Source organism: Erythranthe guttata, chromosome 14 (assembly GCF_056151865.1).
Source record: "Erythranthe guttata isolate IM_541 chromosome 14, IM_541, whole genome shotgun sequence".
Taxonomy (NCBI): Eukaryota; Viridiplantae; Streptophyta; class Magnoliopsida; order Lamiales; family Phrymaceae; genus Erythranthe; species Erythranthe guttata.
The window spans coordinates 22,740,393-22,765,051 of NC_142546.1; the positions used below are offsets into that span (position 1 = coordinate 22,740,393).

At 38.5% G+C, this 24,659-nt stretch overlaps 4 protein-coding genes across 9 annotated transcripts; 2 read left to right on the plus strand and 2 right to left on the minus strand.

Annotated features, from left to right (window-relative positions):
* Nucleotides 1-3,352: 3,352 nt before the first annotated feature.
* Nucleotides 3,353-5,731, plus strand: LOC105958886 (uncharacterized). Its single transcript, XM_012982890.2, has 10 exons — nucleotides 3,353-3,621; nucleotides 3,871-3,901; nucleotides 4,005-4,153; nucleotides 4,354-4,445; nucleotides 4,575-4,582; nucleotides 4,672-4,743; nucleotides 4,869-5,036; nucleotides 5,108-5,203; nucleotides 5,314-5,436; nucleotides 5,543-5,731. The coding sequence occupies exons 1-10, from the start codon at nucleotides 3,602-3,604 to the stop codon at nucleotides 5,612-5,614; spliced, it is 831 nt and encodes a 276-aa protein (XP_012838344.2). The 5' UTR covers nucleotides 3,353-3,601; the 3' UTR covers nucleotides 5,615-5,731.
* A 343-nt stretch (nucleotides 5,732-6,074) lies between these two features.
* Nucleotides 6,075-7,941, minus strand: TET4 (tetraspanin4). The gene is made up of 2 exons (XM_012982891.2): nucleotides 7,363-7,941; nucleotides 6,075-6,516 (listed from the first exon to the last, which is right to left on the minus strand). The coding sequence occupies exons 1-2, from the start codon at nucleotides 7,873-7,875 to the stop codon at nucleotides 6,175-6,177; spliced, it is 855 nt and encodes a 284-aa protein (XP_012838345.1). The 5' UTR covers nucleotides 7,876-7,941; the 3' UTR covers nucleotides 6,075-6,174.
* Nucleotides 7,942-9,862: 1,921 nt separating this feature from the next.
* On the plus strand, nucleotides 9,863-13,778 carry RIP5 (ROP interactive partner 5). 6 transcript variants are annotated; one of them, XM_088813114.1, is made up of 4 exons: nucleotides 9,863-10,262; nucleotides 11,033-11,133; nucleotides 11,246-11,507; nucleotides 12,070-13,778. In XM_088813114.1, the coding sequence occupies exons 2-4, from the start codon at nucleotides 11,114-11,116 to the stop codon at nucleotides 13,642-13,644; spliced, it is 1,857 nt and encodes a 618-aa protein (XP_088669240.1). In that variant the 5' UTR covers nucleotides 9,863-10,262; nucleotides 11,033-11,113; the 3' UTR covers nucleotides 13,645-13,778. The 6 variants fall into 6 exon arrangements, with proteins under 6 accessions (XP_088669240.1, XP_012838648.2, XP_088669241.1 ...); XM_012983194.2 differs by having other exon boundaries at nucleotides 9,963-10,262; nucleotides 11,076-11,133; XM_088813115.1 differs by having other exon boundaries at nucleotides 10,151-10,727.
* A 1,402-nt stretch (nucleotides 13,779-15,180) lies between these two features.
* On the minus strand, nucleotides 15,181-16,500 carry LOC105959151 (Dof-type zinc finger DNA-binding family protein). Its single transcript, XM_012983195.2, has 2 exons — nucleotides 16,200-16,500; nucleotides 15,181-16,080 (listed from the first exon to the last, which is right to left on the minus strand). The coding sequence occupies exons 1-2, from the start codon at nucleotides 16,224-16,226 to the stop codon at nucleotides 15,298-15,300; spliced, it is 810 nt and encodes a 269-aa protein (XP_012838649.2). The 5' UTR covers nucleotides 16,227-16,500; the 3' UTR covers nucleotides 15,181-15,297.
* Between the last annotated feature and the right edge of the window lie 8,159 nt (nucleotides 16,501-24,659).

Consider the following 24,659-nt stretch of genomic DNA (forward strand, 5'->3'; position numbering starts at 1 on the left):
AAGCTTGAGAATGCATGTGTAATTATTTATTATTTATGTTGTCAACAAAATTTCAGACAAGTGCAGTTCTTATATTGAATTGTCGTGTATATAGGAAAAGTAGACTGTTGTGTAACATAAGTCCAAATAAATGTCTCAATATTCCAATTGTGAATTAATTAATCGAACTATACAAAGTTGGCAAAGTATATATGTAGGCTGGAATCCAAATTAATTAAATATGAAAAAAAATTCTACCAAGAGAAAAATAATTCCTCGTCTTGTCTTCGTATTTGAACTTTGAAGTAATTTGACTAGTGTCTTGACATTTCATTGCGTGTGGACCTGGGTAAAATAAAAAAGGCTACGATTTTCCTCAAAATCTTTTGTTCTATAAGTTTTTGTGCTCTTTCTTTAATTATTATATACATATATAATTATATATATTTGAGATATAATGTTTACGAAGCATCTTCAGATTAATAACCAAAGAGACTGAAATTCTAGATAAATATTAAATTTTGTAAAGTAATAATTATTGCGTGTAAAATCGAAAGAGAGCAATTTAAAAATACCAAAGTAGAAGATTAAACGTACATTGCCAAAATTACAAATTTTCCAATCATTATTAACTGTAGTTTAAGATGTGTACATACACAGTTACATACATTGTGTACGACAAAGAGCACGGCCAAATATTCTTGACTATCGCCACATCATTATCAATAATAAACTGAATCTAAGACGCAAATTAAGCCTAATTATACATCTCAAGTACTCTTACTTAATAAATAATAATACTAACCACGTGGAATTGATTTTTCTTACTTCGAAAATTTCACAACATACATTTTAGTATATTATTTAGTTGTGATAATTAGTATTACTAATTAATGTGTAGGCAGACAGGCCGGTTCTGAAGGGAGGCGAAGTAGGCGGTCGCCTAGGGCCCCCGAATTTTTGTAAAAATTTAGGGCCCCCAAATTTTTTTATACCCTTTATATATTAGTATTTATTTTAAAAAATATATATTATATGTATAATTATTGCGAACTCTAATTCATGAATAGATATTGATCAACGATTTTTACTTATTTCTAAAATTCATCTAATCATGCGGCCCCCAATTATTAAATTTGCAGTGCATTAGCTATTTTATTTTTATATATTTACACTTGTTTTAGTGCTATTTAATGAAAATTATCCTTCAAAAAAATTCGAGGGCGCTGCCCCCAAACCCCCGGAAATTTATAGCCTTGTCTCTAGCTATACCTTACAAAAACGTGTTCACATAGATTTTATCATCTTTTTAGAAAAAAACTGAGTTTTAACGTACATTGTAGAAGGGCCCCATTTTTCAACCATCTTCAAGTGTCACCTAAGGCCCCCAAAATCTCATGAACGGGCCTGTAACCAGAGAATAACAAGTGCAAAGTCTAAGAGCTTTCCTCATGGGACCCGCCCACATGCAAATTAACTAAATTCATAATAACGACTTTAACAACTATACTGTAGAATATATATAACTAGGCTCTTTTATTATTATTTTTTATTTATTTATTTTTTAATACTGATTATTAACCACTGATCAGCATATAATCACACACTCGTGTATGTATGTATGCCGCGGCGTAGCATCTCAATAACTGTAAATATTGGATGTACATTGGTTCACAACTGCATAATGAGTGAGCAAGAATATAATGTAATTGGTCCACACGGCTTTTTAGTGCTTATAAGTTGTAATCCTATTTTCCCGTTTAGATTTTTCTAGAACGTGTACAAACTGGACTATATACATTTATACATGTTTTTTTTATATATAATATATGTCGATTAGTTTGAAACATATATAAATGGTAGTATTGTTTGTTGTCTTAGTCAATGGCTAACTGTCTTTTACCTTAATCTGTCCAAAGTCTTGATGGCTGCTGTCTAGTTGAGTTAGGTTTTATTTGACTTGTATTATACTAGTGTATATATTAGTATGTTAATTAATCTAAAGTGGCATATCTAAACCTTTAATTTAAATCCTTTTAAGATTACATAAAAAGAAAAATAAATTTATTAGAATTTCCAAACTACCCAACAACTATACTATTCCTTGCCGCCATTTTAAATATTATTTTATACATATATATAAATTAAATCCATGAATTATTGAATTGTAAGTGATAGTACGTACGTACACGTGTTAGACAAAACCATGAAATTAGTAAAAATCTTATATTATAATATATGATTAGATTTATTATTATTTTTTTTTGCAAAGGGAATTTGAAATGAAATAAATAGAAGGTTCAAATATCTTTTTCCATGCACATAATTATGTACTAGAGACACTATAATGTTAAGGACACTTCAACTTTATTTGGTGCAACAACCAATTAATAATTTTAATACAATTGATTGGGAATATTAATAATAAAAGTATAAAGGAAAAATAAAAAGAGAAGAGCCTACGTTCTTTGAATGGCGGCCTAATAAATTGTGCAGAGGCTTATACAATTTTTATTTTATTTTTAAATTAAATACACCCAATAAAATAAATTCATTACTACTTTGCTAAACTTTATTGGTGAATGATTATTATATACATAAAGCTTGCATTTTTTTTTTACTAATATAAACAAAATTTATATTGATTGTGCTTGGATTAAATTTGATTGTTAAATGAATATAATTTTTAAGTGGATTTTAGTGTACTTTGTTAATCACATATTAAAACGGAATGTGATAAATGTCGTTTTAGTTTTAATAATACCGTTTCGACTTCAGACGTAATTTTGGCCATTTTAGGCTGAATTCGGAAAAACTCAAAACACGGAATTTGCAATTCTTTGAGTTAAAGTTCTAGTCCAACTTGAATCATCAAGATTGAATATCGGGTGGAAAAGATATGCGTGAATCAACGAATAATGACTACAATTTTGATGTTTTAAGTTATATAAAATTCAATCTAGCTGATTCAAGTTTGATTAGAAAACTAACTCAAGTAACTACAGTTTCCATCTTCTGAATTTTACCAAAAATCATACTACAAAATGGTAAAAACCAGGTTCGAAGTCAAAACTGTATTTACATAAATTAAAACGACATTTATAGTTTCTTATTCTACATAATATTTGAATTTTAGAACTTAGAAACTCACTTTTGAAATAGGCAAAGATAACCGAGCTCGTTCACATGAAGGTAGAATTACAACAAGGCCCTATTTGAGTTGCAAGTCCATCAAAATTTTAGCCCAATAAGAAACTAAACAGAAAAACCGGCCCACAAATTCCGTCCGGTTCGGACCGTTGTCCGAAGTTGGAAAACCCGGTTGGGACTTTCCCAAGAAAAGGAAAAGTAAGCGAAAACCAACGCAAAGGACACGTTCCATTCCACCACCGTCTAATATTGTTGTTTGTCTGTCTTCTCGCATTCTCTTCGTTTCTTTCTCTCTGTTTTTTCCCCATACAAAAACACCCTCCTCCCCATTTTCGATTTATCCAATTTCTTTTTTTTAATCCTGCAATTTCATACTCGCATCCAAAAAAAAAAAAAAATCATTTTTTTAATTTTCTTTTTAAATTCGGAGGAGCAAAGGCCCCCAGAACCCAGGAAATATCTGCAACAAAAGATGGTTCAGATGAAAGAATTGTATCCTAATATTTCTTTCTCGTACTTGTGTCTGGTGATTTATTTATTTTTATTATTATTGTCGTTGTATTTTGCTGCATATGATCGTATCCCCCTGTTCTTGTTTCTCGCGTCACATTATGATTTATTTTTCATTGAATTTAATCATTGGATTTTAATCATTGATTTTAATGATTTTTGAGAAAATATTTGCCTGGAAATTGTTTCCTTGACCAGCATACTTTCTTGTAATTGGGGTTTGTTCTAAAGTCGAATCGTCATGCCCTTATCCGTAGAAGAGGTACATACATCAAAGTCAATGTCTATATATACATATATTTATATATATATAATACAAATAATAAAATAGATTTACTTTATATTTCTGCATTTGTATTTTGCAGTTTCAAGTAGCACAAATGTACATGGTTATGAAAATGCAGCAACAGAACACAGATGGGAAAGAAGGTGTGGAGGTATTGGAAAATCGACCTTTCGAAGACGATGACTTTGGTAAAGGTCAATACACTTTGAAAATCTATAGGTTGCAGAGGTAAATTAAATTAAATCATTTATTTTAGTTATTAAATAGTTTATTTCGTGTTTGAACTTTTTTGTTTCGAGAAAGTTGTTATCTTTACCGAAGAATGTTCTGTCTGATAAGTGGCATTCTTGTTTTCAATCATAAATTAATGTGGGATCATGTGTTTATATTTCAATTTTTTAATTAATTTATTATTATGTTCTTTACAGCAAAGCTCCAACTTGGTTGGCAAGATTTGCACCAACAGATGCTCTCGTGATGCAAGAAGAAGCGTGGAACGCTTACCCGAGATGTAAATCTGGTATGTACTACGTTTCTATTTATCGTGTGCTTTTTACTTAATACGTTCATCGAATAACAAGTTTCTTTTTTCTCTTCTTGTAATGTTTCTCCATCGTCGCTTGTGTGAATTTCGCTCCGTTTCAAACAGTTATCAAGGTAAAATACTGAAGCGGTTGCCGTTTTTACTTTAAATGGCTGACGATCCTAGATAGAGTTCTGACATTTTTTTTTAAATGTAATTGTAGTGCCCATATTTCACGAGGTTTATTCTTACAATTGAGACGATTCATAAGGCTGACTATGGTCAATCGGAAAATGTAAGTTAAAGAAGCTACTCGAATTTTACTCTTGATGTAGTTTGTTGCAGGTATCTCGTAAATTCAACGGAGGAAGTATTTTAATTCCTTTTTTTTTTAAATATGTTTGGACGATGAAAAATTAGGTACATGGGCTAATGGAAAATCAGTTAGCAGTTAGACAGGTGGAAACGATGGATATAGCTACGGATACGAGTGATTATTGGAGTTATATTATCGGCAGTAGCAATATTGATTTTTCCCAGTTCCAATCGTCAAGAACTGGCCGTGGTCCGTTATTGGATGGATGGCAGGTACGTAATTTCTCGTTCATTTAAATATTTTGTCAATAAATATCGAAAAATTAATATATTTTATTTTGCAGGAGCGATGCGATCCAGTTATGACGGCTTACAAGTTGGTGACAATCGACGCTCCGTATTGGGGCTTTGGTAGTAGGCTTGAACAAGCTCTTCTCGCGGTATATAAATATTGCTCTTCATAGTCGTGAAAAATATGATTTTTAATTAATTTTTTTGATTTATATTTCCACTAATGTAACGAGTTGCTCGTGTGATTTAAATATGGCAGGGCGAAAGAGCACTTTTCCTCGAAAGTCATAGAAATTGTTTTGGATGGATCGACGAGTGGTTTGGGCTGCCTATGGAGATGATGCGCGAGCTCGAAAAAGAAAGCGATTCTTCACTAAACAAGGTGAAATTGAACTAAATCTAGCCCTTTAAAATATTTTATTTAAATGATTAATTAAGTGAAATTGCAATAATTAATTGTGGTAAATTCTAATACTATTTTGATGCAGAAACTTGGTAGGACTAGTGTGGTGGAAAATGAGGAGGAATCAGAAGATATAAGAACTGTTCCCACGTGTTGAATTGATCTCTAGCCCTTTATAATTTTTATTTTTATTTTTTATTTACTATTTATGGTGATCAAAAAATGTAATTTTAGCAATCGAGTATCTAATTACAGTATCAAGTTTTTTGATTTATTCTATGTGACTAATTTTCGCCGCGACGACCTATTCTTTTGCTTGAGGCGCAGCAAATTATTTTCCAAAAAAATTCCTCCTTTCAAATATTTTTACATAAAAATTTATGTAATTCGGTTATTACCGCACCAAATTGTATATTTAGCTCAGCAAAACGGTATGAAATGTTGGCATACCGAAATTTTGGTTTAATTTTACCGATTTAGCATTCCTAAATTTTTACCTCCAAAGGGGTATTTGAGTAACATAATACATAGTTGAGGAGGGTGGATCTAATTACCAAAACATGAGGGGTTTTCGTAATTTGACCATAACGCATGAGTGGCAGTAATTGCTCAATAAATAAATAATGGACAAAGCATTTCTATAGCATGACGGTACAAAAATAAAAATTACATAAAATAACCAAAACATAATATTATTAAATTAAAAAATATATTATATTAAATGAGGTAGGTGGGCCGGGCTTTCTCCATGCGGGTTTCGCCATGGGCTTCTTCATTGTCAATGGATTTGATGTGGCGAAAAGCGGCCCAAGCGACGACGTATAGAAGAACAAGGATAATTAAAATAACAATATTAATAACGGAGACTTTTCTCCAGCTTGTCTTGAGGCTGGCTAACACGCCGGCTTTGCATGAGCCGCAGCCGTAGCAGAGCTGCAGCTGATCGTTGCTCCAGCGTAGGCAGTCGGTGTCAATCCCGGTCAACCCCTCGCCTGGGGCCCAGTACGTCTCGTTCATATACGTGTAGCCGCATGATGTTGGCGGCTTACAACATCCCGACTGCACATTAAATTAAATTAAAATAAATTAAACCATTTCTTTAAAAAAAATTATAATAAAACCTTTTTGGGTTTTCGTAGCTGATAAGAAAGAAAGACATGCATGCAGAGGCTGAAATTGAAATTATTGCAGGCAAAAAATTATGCCGACTTTTCAGGAAAGGGGGAAAGGGATTAAAGAATAAATAAAGATAGTAGAAAGAGAGATAAAAACAAATAAAAAAAGTAAAAGCTCGATATTCTGAATATAAAATAAGAAGTTAAAAAGGCAAAAAGGGATTAACATGATCAGTTGATCACCCAAAAAGAAAGTTCAATATAAAGTTACATTAACAGTGCTTGATTATATTAATTATGATTTATGACAAGGCCTTTTGTAGTATCTTCTGTCTTAATTTTTATGTGTGTTATTACATAATTATTTAAACAATTATAATTAACTAATATTATTTTACCTAAAAACATGAGTCTTGATTGAACTTGTGCATGTGCATGATAACCAAGTGAAAAACAATCTTAGGTTGTTTAACTGAATTTAACAAATTTAATACAAGATGTAATCTAAATTATTAAATATATTATTAACTAATTAATTAGTTAACCAGTATGTAACTAATCCAATTTTCGAGCTAACTCGATAGATAAGCAAACGAGACATTAATCTATAAAAACGGGTGCGTAATATTCTATTATTATGACCCAAGATTACTATACTATTTAGCAAATATAAGCGTCACGCAATTCATTTTTTTTTGTTTTAATTTGTAACTTTTAATTAGTGCTAATTATATTATCAATTTTCCAACTTAATAAATAAAAAAATGATAAACAATAATTAATTAATTACCTGAACGGGAGTGAGTTTCCTGAGATAAAACAAGTCGGCGGACTCAGGTGCACCGCCGGCGGACCTGGCCATTTTCCGGCACACGTGGGAGTCCCTAATGCAAGAACTGATCTTAGCCCAGTACCTCTGATCAGCCACGCGGTCGGCGAGCCAGCCGGAGTAATCCTGAAGAGAGTAGTCAAGGTAAACCCGGTTCATGACGGGCCGGCCGGAGCCCCTCTCGGTGACGGAGTAGGCGAAGACGACGAAGCCGACGAGGGCGGCGATGATGACGAACATGGACCACAGGTAGACGTACATGAGGAATATGTTGCGGTAGCACGCGCCGGCTAATCCCGCGAGTGAGACCACCATGATGGATACGCCGATGATGATGAGCGGCCACTGGAGGAACTGGAGGCAGTCGGTGGTGTTGGCGCGGCTGCTCAGCCATATCCCGCCGCCGAGTATCGGGATGGAGAGGAGGAAACTTAGGAAGTTCAGGAACCCGATTAGATGCTTGCTCGTTGCCATTGTTTTTTTTTTTTTTTTTCTTTTTGTATTATATTTCTTGGGATTTTTTATTTCTTTTTGACAAATAATAGTGGGAATTTAAATATGTACGTGGAGTTGTATATATATACTACTGTGCTAGCTACTAGAGTCACCCCATGAGATAAATAATTTGCACGTAATACATATTTTGGTAAATTACTAAATTATGGCAACTTCGAGGTAAAATTAAATTACGAAAAAATTCTTATTGTTTTGGTAATTATAATTATCTCCTTAACTATGAATCTTATTAAATATTTACTCTTATAGATTCAGTGGAATGTCTCTAGCTAGTTTGTACTTGTTTTGTGAAAAAAATGTAGTTTCTGTTGCACTACAATCTGATATTTACAAGTGAAGAGACGCAATTTATGATCTGGAGGTCAAATGGAGTAAAATAGGTACAAACTAGAGAATATTCCGCATAATGTAGAAAATTCCACTAAATTTAACACCACATGAATAAATGTGTAAGAAGATTCAAAGTTGCAAGCGTGATTGTTATTACCTGAATATAAGAATTTTTTTGTAATTTAATTTTATCTTAAGGGTGACCGCAATTTAACCTAACTTTTTCTTCTGGGGATATTATTGGGCTTCAATGTGTGGAGTGTATTTCCCTTTGTCTATTTGGACTAAAACAAATGGGCTCTTACCAATTGAGGAAAAATAAGTTAAAAATGAATAAAAATAAAAAAAACAAATATATATTAGTATTTTTGTTAGATTTAAAGCCTATCTCCAAATGCACTGACATATATATTAGTATATTTGGTGGCTAGGTTGAGTGGTCCTATGAAATACTTCAATTCGTGCCCGGACAAAAAAAGTTTCCATATTCAAAAGTCGAGTGGTCCTATAAAGTATAAAGTGGTAATAAAGAGTAAACTCTTGTTCACCTTTATCTCAAACATAAATAAATAATTAATAAATTTTTAACAGATTTTTTTTTCTCTTTTTTTTTTTAATAAAAAAAGATGCCATGATTTAATTTACGAATAATGTGATGGGCTTGCAGTTATATGCCTTTTAAATGGCCCAAATGTTTATTACATACATGCGGCAAGGCCCTTTAGTTTGGGTCACTTTTTTGATTGCTCAAACAAAGCGGGTCAATCCCATATCCAAAAATAGCGAAACAAGAGGAAGAAAATAATAAAACTGACCAGATTAATCATTTGTGACAAAATCCACCTATCGACCGTTGACAAGGGGATTCGAATATGGATCAGTTAACCCATGCTCAGTTGCTCTAACCGTTTTTAAAAGTTAAGCCCTAAGGTAAGCTTTATTATTTACAAAAAAAGACAATCATTTTTTCGTAATTACATCCACCTCCCTGCAATTTGTAGATTTCTTATATTAATACCATTTTCTAGGGGGTGGATGTACTAAATTTACAAACTACGGTGAATGGTTATAATTTTTAAAAAGTAAGGGAGTTATTGGTAAATAAATGATGTTGTAAAGAATGAGAGTGACCTAATATTGACGGAATTGGACATAACTTAAATGACCCAGCCATACCCATGTGACCAAAATACGAGAATCCTGCACTCCAGTGGGTCCCATTTCCGGACCTATACTCTACTACACTATTTCGAATTTAATTAATATTTAATTATATTATATTATAATGATTAATAGACCGTTTCGTATAATTGACACAACCTCGTATAAATCTTCTCTATTAACCAAATTAGATAAAAACACATTTTGGACTATCTCATGGGGCCAAATATCTTAATACGTGCATCCCTACAAATAAATAAATAGTTAAATTTCATTAATGACTCCTCATTTTAGTATTTAATCTCACATTAGTCCCTCATATTCCTATTATATTGTTTTCATCCTTTAATGTATAAATTTGTTAACTTTAACAGAATCTTTTTAAGAATGAATGTAATAAAAAATATATTTTACAATTTAAAAATAACATCAAATATTATAGATTTATAGAATCATTTTTAATTAAAAAAAGAAAAAATAAATAAATAAAAAAAGTCGCGAAACTCGGCCGTTCCCAACTCAACACGCTCCTACACAGCGACATCTCTATTTTCATCCATCCCCATATTTTTTGTCTTTACTTATCCAATGCCAATCAACTTTCCCCACTCTCTCTCTCTTCTCTCCTCTCTCTCTCTCTCTCACACACACACACAAACACACACAGTCACCCACTACTTTGAAAAAAAAAAAACCAGACACAAATCAGACAAATAGCCCAAGTAGCAGTTGCCTCAAAGACAGAGCTCTCTTTCAGACTTTCTCCACCCTTCAACAATGGCCGCTCCTTTTTTCTTCTCTTAATTCCTCATACATTATTGTAACCGCCTTCCATTTTTTCAAGTTTTCTCTTGGTAAGAAACACCCCCCATTGCCTTTAATTTCAATCTTTCCTTCTCTTCTTTTCTGTAAATGTAGCAGTTGTAAAAATGGCATCTTTTTAGATCCCCTTTTTGATTCTTGTACTTTTCATTACCACAAAGTCATTTTCTTGCAAAGATGTCTGATTTTTGAATCTGCATTGCTAACAGAGTAACAACACTCTGTCTGTACATTACAAGTAGGTAGAACTAATCTTTAAAAAAAAAAAAACATTTTTTTTAAGAATAAAAGAACTGCCATTTGACGTTTGTCAGCTCCATTATTGTTTGTTCTTCTGCTTACCCATTAACATTAACCTCGGCAAGAATGGTTGGGTTTTGCAATTTTACAAAAATGCCCTCCATGATTGGCAAAATTTCCTTTTGAGTCCCCACTTTGCCCAAAAATGGTTCTTTTTTATACAGCTGTGGAATACCTCGTGACTACAATTGTGCTGGGTAATAATAAAGCACGCCTACAATTCCTGATCATTTAATTCTAAAGAATTGATTTTTTTTTTTTTTTTTTAATTTAATTGTGTTATGTTTATATACATTGTGCGTGACTGGATTTAATGTAGCTGGTTTTTCGGTTGTGTGGGGGGGGAAAAGGTACATTTATTGTAAAATTGATCCTCACTGGCTGCTGCTCTCCTTGTGCATTTAATTTCATTGGATTCCCATATTTCTCTTACTATCCTTTTCAAATTTTTTATAATTTATTTTCTGGTCCTTGGCTTGTGATATTTATGCATTTGTTGCAGGTATTGTTGTGCATTTAAGTATCTGAATTTTTTTATCTTACAGCCCCTCATTTACTTTTCAAACCAGAGAGTAAATAAGAAATGCAGACTCCTAAAGCAAGGTAAACCCTTTCTTTCTCTCTGTTACTCTTAAAAATCAGATATTTTGTGTGTGTGTGTGTGTGTGTGTGGGAATATCCTATCCAAGAATTAACATATTGTTCTTGAGTGCAGAACAAGTCCGGCCGGTGGGGGTGCGGCACAGAGGATCTCTCCTCGATCGAGTTCGACGGAGGTAACTCAGAAGAACTCACCTAGTCAAGGTGGTTCTGCAGAAGTGTTGCAAAAGAGTTCTCCGAAAGTGGTGCGGCAGCTGAAGACTGGTCCGAGGTTTTTAGACCACACTGCTTCTTCTTCAAACTTAGCTACTAAAGCACCCAAAGAGAGAAGCCCTAAACTTGCTGATCATCGCTCTCCCAAAAGCCCAATCTCTGAGGTACTAAATGTGTGTGTGTGTGTGTGTGTGTGTGTGTGTGTATACATATGCCCTGTGATATATAATGTGCCTGTATAAACTTTCTGTCTTGTAGGAGTGGAAATTGGAATGAAATTTCCGAATTCCGCCGATTTCAATCGGAATATTTTTCCGATTTTAGAATAACGTTTTTCGTTCTTTATTCAGAAAGTTCCGATTTCTGATATTAGATTCCAATTTCTGGATTTTAATTTTTGAAAATATTTCTGTAAAATTCTATTTGTTTTTCCAAAATTACACTTGCAATATCAATGTTATTATGTATTTTATATTATAGGTGATTAAAGAATTCCAAATTCCGAATTCCGCTCTGGAAAAAGTCCGATTTTGGAACAAGTTTCATTCCAAATTTTGAAATTCTGTTTTTCGATTTTTCTTTTCATATTTGTTTGGAACATAATTTGAATATAGATGTGATTCGATTGCGATCCGTCCAATTTCCAACCATAGTTGCTTGTTAAGGGGGCTAATACTAAATATTTTCATGTTTCACTGAGTGAAATTGCTTCGTTGCGAATTACAGAAAAAGCGTCAGAGTCGAGTTTCTGAACTGGAGAATCAGATATCGAAGCTCGAAAAAGATCTGCAAACCGTGAAGGATCAGTTATGCTCCACAGAAGAACTGAAGAAGCAAGCCCAAAAAGAAGCCGAGGAATCGAACCAACAGCTCTCAGCCCTCTCTCTGAAGCTCGACGAGTCTCGGAAGCTTCTAGAAACTTCCGGACCGGAGGAAATCTCTGAAGAACGGGACCCGATACTCGTATCCGAACTCGACGCTATCCAGAAACAGCACTCGCATGATACAGCTGCGTTAGCCTCTGCCTTGGACGAAATCAAACAACTCAAAAGCCAGCTCGAAACTGTATCCGAATCCGAATCTGCCCATTTCAAGAACTCGGAACTCGACAAAACCGAGCTCGAGGATTTGAAGAAGAGTTTGTTGGAAACCCTTTCGCTAGTCGAAGAAATGAAAAACGAGCTGAGTGATTGCAAGGAATCCGAATCGCGGGCCCACACACTCGTCGGAGAAACTTTGACTCAACTGGAAACAGCCAAGAAGAAAGTGGAGATGCTTCGATCGGACGGCGTAAAAGCCACCGAAGAGTACAATGCTATAGCTGCTGAGCTGGACCAATCGAGGGCCCGTGTTGATTCTTTGGAAGAGCTCGTTAGCAAACTCAAGGCTGACATCAGCATTAGCGACAGTGGCAGCAAAAACGAGGGCGACGTGATCGACACGGAGATTAATTCTGTGAGAATCGAAGTTCAACAATTGAGATCTGCTTTAGAAGCTGCTGAGATACGACACAACGAAGAACAGTCTCGAAGTGCGGAGCAGATGGAGAAGGCTTTAGAAACTGTCGAGAAGATAAAATCAGCTTCGGCAAACAGAGAAGCTGAGCTGGAGTCCGAGCTTCGAAAATCGAGAAATGAAATCGAGGAGTTGAAGGCGAATTTAATGGATAAAGAAACCGAGCTACAAGGTATATGCGAAGAGAACGAAAGCCTCACTAGGAAAATCGAGAGCAGCCACGCTCTCTCCGGCGACGAGTTCGATAAGGAGATTGAAAACCTGAAGGACAGTTTGACGGAGAAGGAGAGAGAGTGGCGGAACGCGTCGGAGGAGAGAGAAAGGCTGGTGAAAGAAACGAGCGGTGGTGGTGATGTCGGCGACGATGTCGTTGAGTCTGCCAGGGCCGCGGAGAGGGAGGCGTTGATGAAGGTGGGGTACATGACGGAGGAGGTGGACAAGAGTCACCGTAGAGTGGCGAGGGTGGCGGAGCAGCTGGAGGCGGCGCAGGCGGCGAATGGGGAGATGGAGGCGGAGATGAGGCGGCTGAAGGTGCAGTCGGATCAGTGGAGGAAGGCGGCCGAGGCGGCTGCCGCTATGCTTTCTTCGCAAGGCAACATTAATAGCAATGGGGGCCAGATTATGGAGAGGAGTGGATCGATGGATAGCCATTTCAACGGGAGCCCGAGGATGGGGAAGATGAGTTCGTCGCCTTATGGTGATGACGTGGACGATGATTTGATGAAGAAGAAGAATGCTAACATGCTGAGGAGGATTGGAGTTCTGTGGAAGAAGCCACATAAATAAGAGATATTCATATAATATATTAATAGAAATTGGTATTAAATTTCAAAACATTTGGAATTTTTTATGTTATGTTATGTTGTGTACTTTTGTAGGAAATCTTGCTGTTTTATTTATTTATTTATGGCATTTTGCAATTCTTTACCAGTCATTTTTTCTTTACCTCATTCATATGAAACATTGAATTAAAATATTTAATTAAATAATAATAAGTAGGTGACGAGCTCAAAGACAGCCACCACTGTGTGGAAAGGATTTAAGGATTTTTTTCATAAACGAATAAGAAAAGTGTATAAATCAAGATTTACAATTGATTGATTGATCGATGTAAACCGGGGACGAATAGAAAGGTCCTAGATTAGCAAATAATCAAATCCTATTAGGGTTGCGCTCGGAAACAATTAATAATATATCATATACTTTCTCTTGAATTTTCTCTCTTCTACAATTTTCGTGTCATCTTGTTCATCCCGCCGGTCCTAAATCCAGCAATAGGTGAAATTTTCCGGCAGTTGAGTGATGGTTCAAAGAAAGTAGGGCAAATTACAGTCACCCCTGAGTTATGGTCAAATTACGAAAAACCCCCATCCTATTTGGCTAATTACAGCCACCCCCTAAACTATATATTATTTTAGGAAAATACCCCTCCAAAGGTAAATTTAGGGATGTTAATCGGTAAATCCGAACCGAAATTTCGATACGCCAACATTTCATACCGTTACCGAACTAAATATACGATTGGGTTTGTTAATAACCGAATTACATAAATTTTATGTAAAAATATATAAAAGGAGGGGGTGACTATAATTATTCAAACAAGAGGGTTTTTTTCGTAATTTAGCCATACCTCAGGGGTTGACCGTAATTTGCCCAAGAAAGTGTAATATTAATATACAGTACACTCGTCCAGCCCACTTGTTCTTGATCCCACGTAAATTGGGCCTCGGACACATTTAATTCTCTTGAACTTTTACCACATGCTCTTAACATGCGAAACAATCTTCTTTTTTTTTTTTTTTTTTTTTTCTTTTCTTTTCTTTTCAAAATTATCATATTATTATTATTTTTAGTTAAAAAAACGTCATAACAATTAAAAATAGCTACGTACATAATTTGAAACTACAGAAAAGAAAACAAATATAAAAAGCTTCGTTTCAAATTAAAAGAAATTGGAGTTATGTTATTCAATACTCAAAAATCAAAACCAAAGGACACCTGGAATAAATATTCTTGCAAACAAAGAATACTGCTATGCAAAGTACATTTGTTCCAGAGTGTTCAGACTTTGTCTGAACCAGTCTATGAAAAATCAATGTCATTTCTTTTTTCATCAACACAAACAACATTCCAAACACACAAAAAAAAAAAAAAAAAAAAGACATTGTATATATAGAATCCAAATATTCCAATCTAAATACACTCTAAGGCAACTCAAATCGAATGTTGTCGACCCCGGCGCGATCTAATTGCACGACGAGTAATTAACTAATCTTTGCTATTTAGTTAGTAAATATATCAAGAAAAGTGACTCCTTAAACATGCAATAAGCACAACAACACTTCTCATATATGTGACTAATTAATTAGGTTCGAACAAACTCCGATTCATCGAAAACGAAATCACCAAAAAAAAAAAAACACATATAATGTATTAAATTTACATAAGAGGGCTATTGAGAAGTCCATGCCAATTAGACGATGCAATTCCGTTCCAACTTCCACCTCTGTCGGAATCAAGATCCCCCATGTAGTAATTCCCATCCCCACCGGCATTCACATTCCCACTCTGCAGCCATGGGAATCCCCACAACCCTCTCCCGCCGCTCTCACCACCACCACCACCACCGCCGCTTATCTCTTGCTTCGCCGTGCTAGTAGTAATTGCACCGCCACCAAACTCCTGATCAAATCCCATCTCATGGAATATTCCACCACCACCACCACTTATTCCCATTCCGAGGTTGATTCCACTATCCCCAATTCCATAGTAAAGATTGTGAAACCCTCTAGGGTTTTCAAGAACATTCCCACCACCACCACCTAAGGGCATGTTTGGATTCCCGGAATCGTAGTTACACAAAGTAGGTATGTTGAAACAATTAGGATTGGGGCTGCTGGGGATTTTCTCATCTTGGCTAATCGACGATCTCTTCGACGAAGACGAAGACGAAGACGATCTCTTGTTCTTACGGCAGCCGCCGCCCACCGGAACATTCCGGAGGGTTCCGCCTTTAGTCCAGTATCTTCTGCATGATTTGCAGAAGTACCTCGGCTGAGAAAGGCTGTAGTTGTTGTAGTAACAGAACTTTGTGTTGGTTGAATCACATCTCGGGCAATTTTGGGGCAGTTGGTCACCTGCCCTAATATTTGTTGCCTTCTTTTCTTGATTTCCTTTTGTCCCAATCACCACCATGCTTTCTAGTGTCTGTGATCCCATTTCCTATAACAAGATTTAAAATTTAAGAATTTCTTTAATTTTAGTTATTATTTAAGAGAATTTAAATTTAATTATGTCAAAACCTATATATATATATATATATAATTAAATATATAGCAAACCTGTGAAAATGAAGAATCCATGGCCATGCAGCCTGATTTCTGGAGACCACCTGAGTTTAATTTGAAGTAATTAATTATATATTTTTTTTTCGCAAGAAAAATCAGACATTAAGTAAATGTGGTGCTGCAACTGCGAGGGCAAGAGGCTAGGCTATGCATACATATATATACATGTAATATGTAGAGAGAGAGAGAGAGAGAGAGAGAGAGATAGAGAGAGAGGGGATTAGTTTGGGAGATTGTGAATATAATTATAATAAAATATGTAGAGAGAGAAAGTAATGATTACAAGATTTGTACTATTTGGGTAGATGTGTGGATTGTGTGTGGGATTGTGTGTGTAGTGTGTGTAGGGTTTGGCACGCCACAGAGAGAGAAAGCAAATCTGAATACTCAGTCAGCAGCTGGTGAACATAGGCAGAATAGACAAGGGAATTTGTGTCCAGATTTCGATGAATCCTGTCAGTGGGTCCCACCAGCGTGGGTAGCCAACTATTTGTGGGCCCCCACTCAAACGCCACTTTTGTGGGTCCCACATGAGTACTCCCGCCTTATTTTTTGGTTTTAATTTATGGGCCATGTATTTGGTATCGGATTGTTCGTGTACGGTAAATTTATACATAATGTTTACAATTATATGAATAGGATTAACTATATTCTGTACTTTTGAAATATAATTATTCGTATTTTGCACCCTTAAAAATGATTAACACTTAACATCCTTAGAGTACGATAAATCATGCACGATGCATTCCAGGTGAATTTTTAAAATGAATGCAGGTAGTTTAATATTTTCAATAGTAGATTTTTAGAATACCACTGATCTACCATAATTACACACACTTATGTATATGTGTGTTTACTGGATATTTATTTATATTTACTGTTTAAAATCAAATGGTGTGTTTTATCAGGTATAGAATCCCGTAAATCAATTTTTTTATATTTTTATATATGGCTCTCAATGAAGCTAAGTTGTCCCCCTAATTGTTGTCATTAGAAAGTATATAAGCCTACTAATGATCATTTACAATTTCCTTATCCATTAAGACAACATAAATCAACATAACATGCAACCCACAAAATTGATTATAACAAAATTAGAATACAAACTCCGGCGCGCCCGACTCGATGACTAATTAATAGTATATTATGATCTCGATTGATTAAAAGCTCGTGATTAATTAAATAATTAAACGTTGTTTTTTGATATTTAATAGTTTAATGATTTCTATAACTTTTTAGCTAGGTTAGTTCGTAATTATGAAAAAAGAAAAAGTCTAGTGTTTTGATCTCCCCTTGTTTAATTATGTAGGATTATATAATCTTATATCCAAGCTAGTTATAATTAGCTACGCAATCAAACTAAGCTTCTATCTATACATCTTGTATCAGAGTTCCTATAATACCATTTGAGGGATGAAGATTCTTGGAATGGCGGGAAAATCAAAATGTCACCCCAACAAATATTCTCACCTGTCATAATCTGTCGAAGATTGGTACACATCATGAACAGACAATGATTGATCCCACTCTCTTTCTTTGTCTTGGATCCCATGAATATGTCTTCTCTCACTACTCTATACTATTTTCAAATTAAAACATAGAATTATAACTGTTTAAATATTTGAAAAAGTATTATCATAAATTTGATATTTGTATTATTCTCTTATACAATTTTTTATTTATAATGAGTGATATAAATCTAATTATATCGAACTAGAACCATATTCTAAATATAATTAAATGATAATAATTATAATTATACCAATTTGAGGTTGTTAACTGGATCATAATTACGACGTTTTCCATCTCGATTGACGCGAGCAAAAGATGGAGAAACACAAAATAATTTGATTTGTGTAATATTTCCTTGTACAAACTTAATTAGTGGGAAATCATCAAAAATAGAAAACCCCTTTGATATGCCTAATTGGGCCAACCCAATGGGCCTACAATTTCTTTACCTACTGGGCTACGAGCCCAATATCGAAGACTAATATCACCGAGGCCCAAACACCTTCAAGTAAGGCTTGGGCCCAACAAAGCAAACCCAACCCAATAAACGACATATAAATAGAGGTTTTCCTCATTTTATTAAGGTACGTCCTATTAACTGAGCAATACTATCAACTGTATTCTCTGGACTATTTCTATGATCAGCACGTCTGACTTGAGCGTCGGAGGGGTTTCCGCCGGATTAACCCCCGGCTTAGCTCATGTGTTCTATGATCGCAGGTACCTCAGGATCATCAAGTTGTCAAGCTACTGATCCGCTTTGCTCTCCCAGTTCATTTTCTACACTACCCCAGGTGATCTAACTAATTAGCATCATCATTTTGGCGCCGTCTGTGGGAACGATGCAAACCAGATCACGTAGCCAACAAGATCCTCCTGAGGCGTCTGCTCGGAGAGAAAAGGACACAGCAAACGACCTCCCACCTCGTGGAGGCTCTGGCTTGCCACCTCCTCCACATCCCATGGATCCGCCTCGCGAGGTTCAGGTGATCCCCTTGGGGACCAACCACTCGCCGATCCACCGCTCCCTGCTCCTCGAATGGTTCAAATAACCGAGGATGCGCTTCAACGCATGATAGCAGAAGCTTCAACTCGCGCTGCCATAGAGGCCGTGACCCAATATATCGCCACGATGGGAGCAAATGCTCCCAACGCGATACCAGCACCTGCTCCACATGTGGAGCCACCTATGGCACCACCGCCGTCGACTCCCTGGGGGCTTACATCGCCCCCAAAATATTTCGCTCGCCAAGGGTTATCGACTCCCTGGGGGCTTACATCGCCCCCAAAATATTTCGTTCGCCAAGGGTTATCGACTCCCTGGGGGCTTACATCTGCTCCCAAAATATTTCGTTCGCCAAGGGTTATCGACTCCCTGGGAGTCACATCGCCCACAAAACATTTCATTCGTCATAGCAGGAGCCAACGCTCCTCCTCGTGAGGCCCCACTGGGTCCTCAACATGATCAATTTCTACTTACTTCTCGAACGGTTCAGATAACCGAAGAAGACTTTCAGCGTATGATCACGGAAGATTCAACTCGTGCTGCCACTGAATAAGTGGCACCATATATCGCCAAGGTTGGGCATCTCACCCCAGATGTTCGTGATCGCCTCATCCTAAATGGGGGGCTATCCCATCCTAAAGTTGGGCATCTCATCTCAAGGGTGGTACATCCACTTACCTTTCAACCCCAAGGGGTTTCACATCCCATCAAGTGTTTCACGTCCCTACTTCAAAAAACAGAAAAAAAGGTCAGACGCGCACGCGCGAACCAATGGCACAACCGTGTGCATCCACCTCAGACCATAGGTCTCGAGCGCCTCATCCTACAGCGGGCAGTTATCCACATCCTAAGGTTGGACATCATCCTAAGTGGATTCACATCCCACCTCAAGGAACGAGGATAATCTCTCTACTCAAAAAAATAGAACATCCCCAAGGGGATACACATCACATCTCAAGGAACAAGGATAATCTCCCTACTCAAAAAATAGAACATCCCCAAGGGGGTGCACATCCCATCTCAAGGAACGAGGATAATCTCCCCACTCAAAAAATAGAACATCCCCAAGGGGGCGCACATCCGATCTCAAGTAACGAGGATAATCTCCCTACTCAAAAAATAGAACATCCCCAAGGGGGTGCACATCCCATCTCAAGGAACTAGGGTAATATCCCTATTCAAAAAATAAAACATCCCCAAGGGGGTGAATATCAACCAAATAAGAAAGAAGACGAAGAAAAAAGAAAAGAAGAAAGAAGAAGAAAAAAGAAGATGAAAAAATAGAAGAAAAAAAAAAAAGATGAAAAAATACAAGAAGACGAAAAAATAGAAGAAAAAAGAAGATGAAGATGAAGAAAAAAGAAGAAGATGAAAAAATACAAGAACAAGAAGAAGAAAAAAAATGAGTAAAAGAAGAAGAAAGAAAGAAGAAATAAGAAGAAGAAGAAAAAAGAGAATAAAAAATAAAAAGGAAGGGCCTGCAGCCGAGCCGCGCGCGCGAGCCAAGCCAAGCCGCGCGCGCGGCTCCATTTAAAAAAAAAAAAAAGGGGTAGGAGGCGCGCGTGCACAGCACGCGCGCCAGCAAAAAAAAAAAAAAAAAAAAAAAGACATGGAGGCGCGCGTGCACAGCACGCGCGCCAGCAAAAAAAAAAAAAAAATATCGCACGCGCGCGCGCCTTTCCATGCACGCGCGCGCGCCTCCCAAGGCCACCTTGGAGCGCGCGCTCCCACCTTATTGGGCACAACTTTTGCTACTCTCCACCAAATTGCGCGTAGATTTCACCTCGCTCCACCAAATCGCGCGAGAATTTCAACGCGCTCCACCAAATCGCGCGAACTCTTCAACGCGCCTACCAAATCGCGCTCGGTATCAAACGGATAAAAATAAAAAATAAAAAAAAAAAAAAATTATTTCTCCACACCATGCCAACGATTAACGCAAGACTACATCACCGATCTACTCTCAATACGATCCGGTACCCCGTTCGACCTGGCTCCCACATCGTCTCGAGAGTGGGGGGCTTGCGAGACAAATCCCACGAGGTGCCAACTCGCTCAGTACTACCACCCGCAGCGAGATAACTCCCACGAGGAGCCAACTCCCTCGGGTGTCATAACCACAGCAAGATAACTCCCACGAGGAGACCACTCGCTCCATCCTATAACCTGTTGCGAGGTAACTCCCACGAGGAGCCAACTCCCTCGGGTCTCATAACCACAGCGAGATAACTCCCACGAGGAGACCACTCGCTCCGTCCTACAACCCGCAGCGAGACAACTCCCACGAGGAGCCAACTTCCTCGGGTCTACGAAACCATAGCGAGATAACTCCCACGAGGAGACCACTCGCTCCGTCCTATAACCCGTTGCGAGGTAACTCCCACGAGGAGCCAACTCCCTCGGGTCTCATAACCGCAGCGAGACAACTCTCACGAGGAGCCAACTCGATCGGTACTACAACCTACAGCGAGATAACTCCCACAAGGAGACAACTCGCTCGGTACCCCAACCCGCAGCGGGACAACTCCCACGAGGAGCCAACTCGCTCGATACTACAAATCCGTTGCAAGGCAACTCCCACGTACAACCACCTCGCTCGATAATAAGACTCGTTGCGAGACAACTCCCACGAGGAGACAACTCGCTCAGAGCAACCTCAATCCACACGCGCCTAAATCGCGCATCATCCAATGCTCTTACAACTCCCTTGCGAGACAACTCCCACGAGGAGCCAACTCGCGCAATAATACAACCCGCAGCGAGACAACTCCCACGAGGAGACAACTCGCTCGGTCCTACAACCCTTTACAAGGAAACTCCCACATGCAACCACCTCACTCGATAAATATTACTCACCGCGAGACAACTCCCATGAGGAGACAACTCGCCCAAAATTCACTATATAATCACAAGCTCAAGTTAGCACGATTACAACCCTAGAAGCACTTAGAGACATTATGAGAATCTATATAGCCTGGCCAGCTTGATTACTCAAATTTATCTACTTGTTTTCGATGGGTCATTCATTAAAACGTGGCCACGGTCCAAACATACTTAAGACCCACGAGGTCTAACAAGGGGCACGACCCCCATAAAAAAATCTTGAGAGTCTGATCCCCTCCTCAAGTACATCACGCACAAGGCTATATGTAAACACATATAAGCAACGCGTCAAAACATTGACAATGTCGAAAAATAACAACTCCCACGAGGAGAATACTAGCTCCGTGCTACTACATTATCGTGAGACAACATCCACGAGAACGTAACTCGATCAACTCGATTACCCTAGAGACAACTTCCACGAGGACGTAACTCGATCAACTCGATTACCCCAAAGACAACTCCCACGAGGAGATCACATGATCCGTGCTACTACATTATCGCGAGACAACTCCCACGAGGAGATAACTCGATCAACACTATTACCCCGCGACAAGACAACTCCCACGAGGAGATAATTCGCTACTACATCGTCGCGGGACAAAACCGACGACTCAATTAACTTACATCGCGACAACCTTGTCGCGTTATGCGCCAACGCGCATTCACGCCCCTCCGACATACGCTCCAACGCGTTTTCGCATACCATTAGGCCATACGCCAATGATCGACTTCTACAATTTTTACTCTCGACACGATTTGAGACACATCACAACATGGCCCCCACATCGACTCGAGAGTGGGGGGCTTAATGATATGCCTAATTGGGCCAACCCAATGGGCCTACAATTTCTTTACCTACTGGGCTACGAGCCCAATATCGAAGACTAATATCACCGAGGCCCAAACACCTTCAAGTAAGGCTTGGGCCCAACAAAGCAAACCCAACCCAATAAACGACATATAAATAGAGGTTTTCCTCATTTTATTAAGGTACGTCCTATTAACTGAGCAATACTATCAACTGTATTCTCTGGACTATTTCTATGATCAGCACGTCTGACTTGAGCGTCGGAGGGGTTTCCGCCGGATTAACCCCCGGCTTAGCTCATGTGTTCTATGATCGCAGGTACCTCAGGATCATCAAGTTGTCAAGCTACTGATCCGCTTTGCTCTCCCAGTTCATTTTCTACACTACCCCAGGTGATCTAACTAATTAGCATCATCATTTTAAAATGATGATGCTAATTACTTAGATCACATAGGGTAGTGTGGAAAACGAACTGGGAGAGCAAAGCAGATCAGTAGCTTGACAACTTGATGATCCTGAGGTACCTGCGAAATGAACACACGTGAACTACGCCGGGGGTTGATCCGGCGGAAACCCCTCCGACGCTCAAGTCAGACGTGCTGATCATAGAAATAGTCCAGAGAATACAGTTGATAGTATTGCTCAGTTAATAGGACGTACCTTAATAAAATGAGTAAAACCTCTATTTATATGTCGTTTATTGGGTTGGGTTTGCTTTGTTGGGCCCAAGCCTTACTTGAAGGTGTTTGGGCCTCGGTGATATTAGTCTTCGATATTGGGCTCGTAGCCCAGTATGTAAAGAAATTGTAGGCCCATTGGGTTGGCCCAATTAGGCATATCATTAAGCCCCCCACTCTCGAGTCGATGTGGGGGCCATGTTGTGATGGGTCTCAGATCGTGTCGAGAGTAAAAATTGTAGAAGTCGATCGTTGGCGTATGGCCTAATGGTATGCGAAAACGCGTTGTAGCGTGTGTCGGAGGGGCGTGAATGCGCGTTGGCGCATAGCGCGACAAGGTTGTCGCGATGTAAGTTAATTGAGTCGTCGGTTTTGTCCCGCGACGATGTAGTAGCGAATTATCTCCTCGTGGGAGTTGTCTTGTCGCGGGGTAATAGTGTTGATCGAGTTATCTCCTCGTGGGAGTTGTCTCGTGATAATGTAGTAGCACGGAGCTAGTATTCTCCTCGTGGGAGTTGTTATTTATCGACATTGTCAATGTTTTGACGCGTTGCTTGTATGTGTTTACATATAGCCTTGTGCGTGATGTACTTGAGGAGGGGATCAGGCTCTCAAGAGTTTTTTTTATGGGGATCGTGCCCCTTGTTAGACCTCGTGGGTCGTAAGTATGTTTGGACCGTGGCCACGTTTTAATGAAGGACCCATTGAAAACAAGTAGATAAATTTTGAGTAATCAAGCTGGCCAGGCTATATAGATTCTCATAATATCTCTAAGTGTTTCTAGGGTTGTAATCGTGCTAACTTGAGCTTGCGATTATATAGTGCATTGCGAGCAAGTTGTCTCTTCAAGAGAGTTGTCTTGCAGCGAAGTTGTAGGAGCATTGGATGACGCGCGATTGAGGAGTGTGCGGATTGAGGTTGCTCTGAGCGAGTTGTCTCCCCGTGGGAGTTGTCTCGCAGCGAGTCTTATTATCGAGCGAGGTGGTTGTACGTGGGAGTTGCCTTGCAACGGATTTGTAGTATCGAGCGAGTTGGCTCCTCGTGGGAGTTGTCTCGCTGCGGGTTGTGGTACCGAGCGAGTTGGCTCCTCGTGGGAGTTGTCTCGCTACGGGTTCGTAGTACCGAGCGAGTTGGCTCCTCGTGGGAGTTGCCTCGCTGCGAGTCGTAGGATGGAGCGATTGGTCTCCTTGTAGGAGTTATCTCGCTGTGGGTTCGTAGGCCCGAGGGAGTTGACTCCTCGTGGGAGTTGCCTCGCAACGGGTTATATGACTGAGCAAGTTATCTCCTCGTGGGAGTTGTCTTGCTGCCGGTTGTAGTACCGAGCGAGTAGGCTCCTCGTGGGAGTTGTCTCGCTACGGGTTGTAGTATCGGGTGAGTTGGCTCCTCGTAGGAGTTGTCTCGCTGCGAATTGTGGGATAGAGCGAGTGGTCTCCTCGTGGGAGTTATCTCGCTGTGGTTATGAGACCCGAGGGAGTTGGCTCCTCGTGGGATTTACCTCGCAACAGGTTATAGGGCGGAGCAAGTGGTCTCCTCATGGGAGTTGTCTCGCGGTGAGTAATATTTAT

Excerpts from the sequence above, each read along its gene's own strand:
- LOC105958886 (XM_012982890.2), top strand. The coding sequence starts at position 3,602 with ATGGTTCAGATGAAAGAATT. Across the intron at positions 3,902-4,004 it reads TGCCCTTATCCGTAGAAGAG|TTTCAAGTAGCACAAATGTA; the intron begins GTACATACATCA and ends TGTATTTTGCAG. Across the intron at positions 4,744-4,868 it reads ACTATGGTCAATCGGAAAAT|GTACATGGGCTAATGGAAAA; the intron begins GTAAGTTAAAGA and ends ATGAAAAATTAG.
- TET4 (XM_012982891.2), bottom strand. The coding sequence starts at position 7,875 with ATGGCAACGAGCAAGCATCTAATCGGGTTCCTGAACTTCCTAAGTTTC. Across the intron at positions 6,517-7,362 it reads GGAAACTCACTCCCGTTCAG|TCGGGATGTTGTAAGCCGCC; the intron begins GTAATTAATTAA and ends TTTAATGTGCAG.
- RIP5 (XM_088813114.1), top strand. The coding sequence starts at position 11,114 with ATGCAGACTCCTAAAGCAAG. Across the intron at positions 11,134-11,245 it reads ATGCAGACTCCTAAAGCAAG|AACAAGTCCGGCCGGTGGGG; the intron begins GTAAACCCTTTC and ends TCTTGAGTGCAG. Across the intron at positions 11,508-12,069 it reads CCAAAAGCCCAATCTCTGAG|AAAAAGCGTCAGAGTCGAGT; the intron begins GTACTAAATGTG and ends TGCGAATTACAG.
- LOC105959151 (XM_012983195.2), bottom strand. The coding sequence starts at position 16,226 with ATGGCCATGGATTCTTCATTTTCACAG. Across the intron at positions 16,081-16,199 it reads TGGATTCTTCATTTTCACAG|GAAATGGGATCACAGACACT; the intron begins GTTTGCTATATA and ends ATCTTGTTATAG.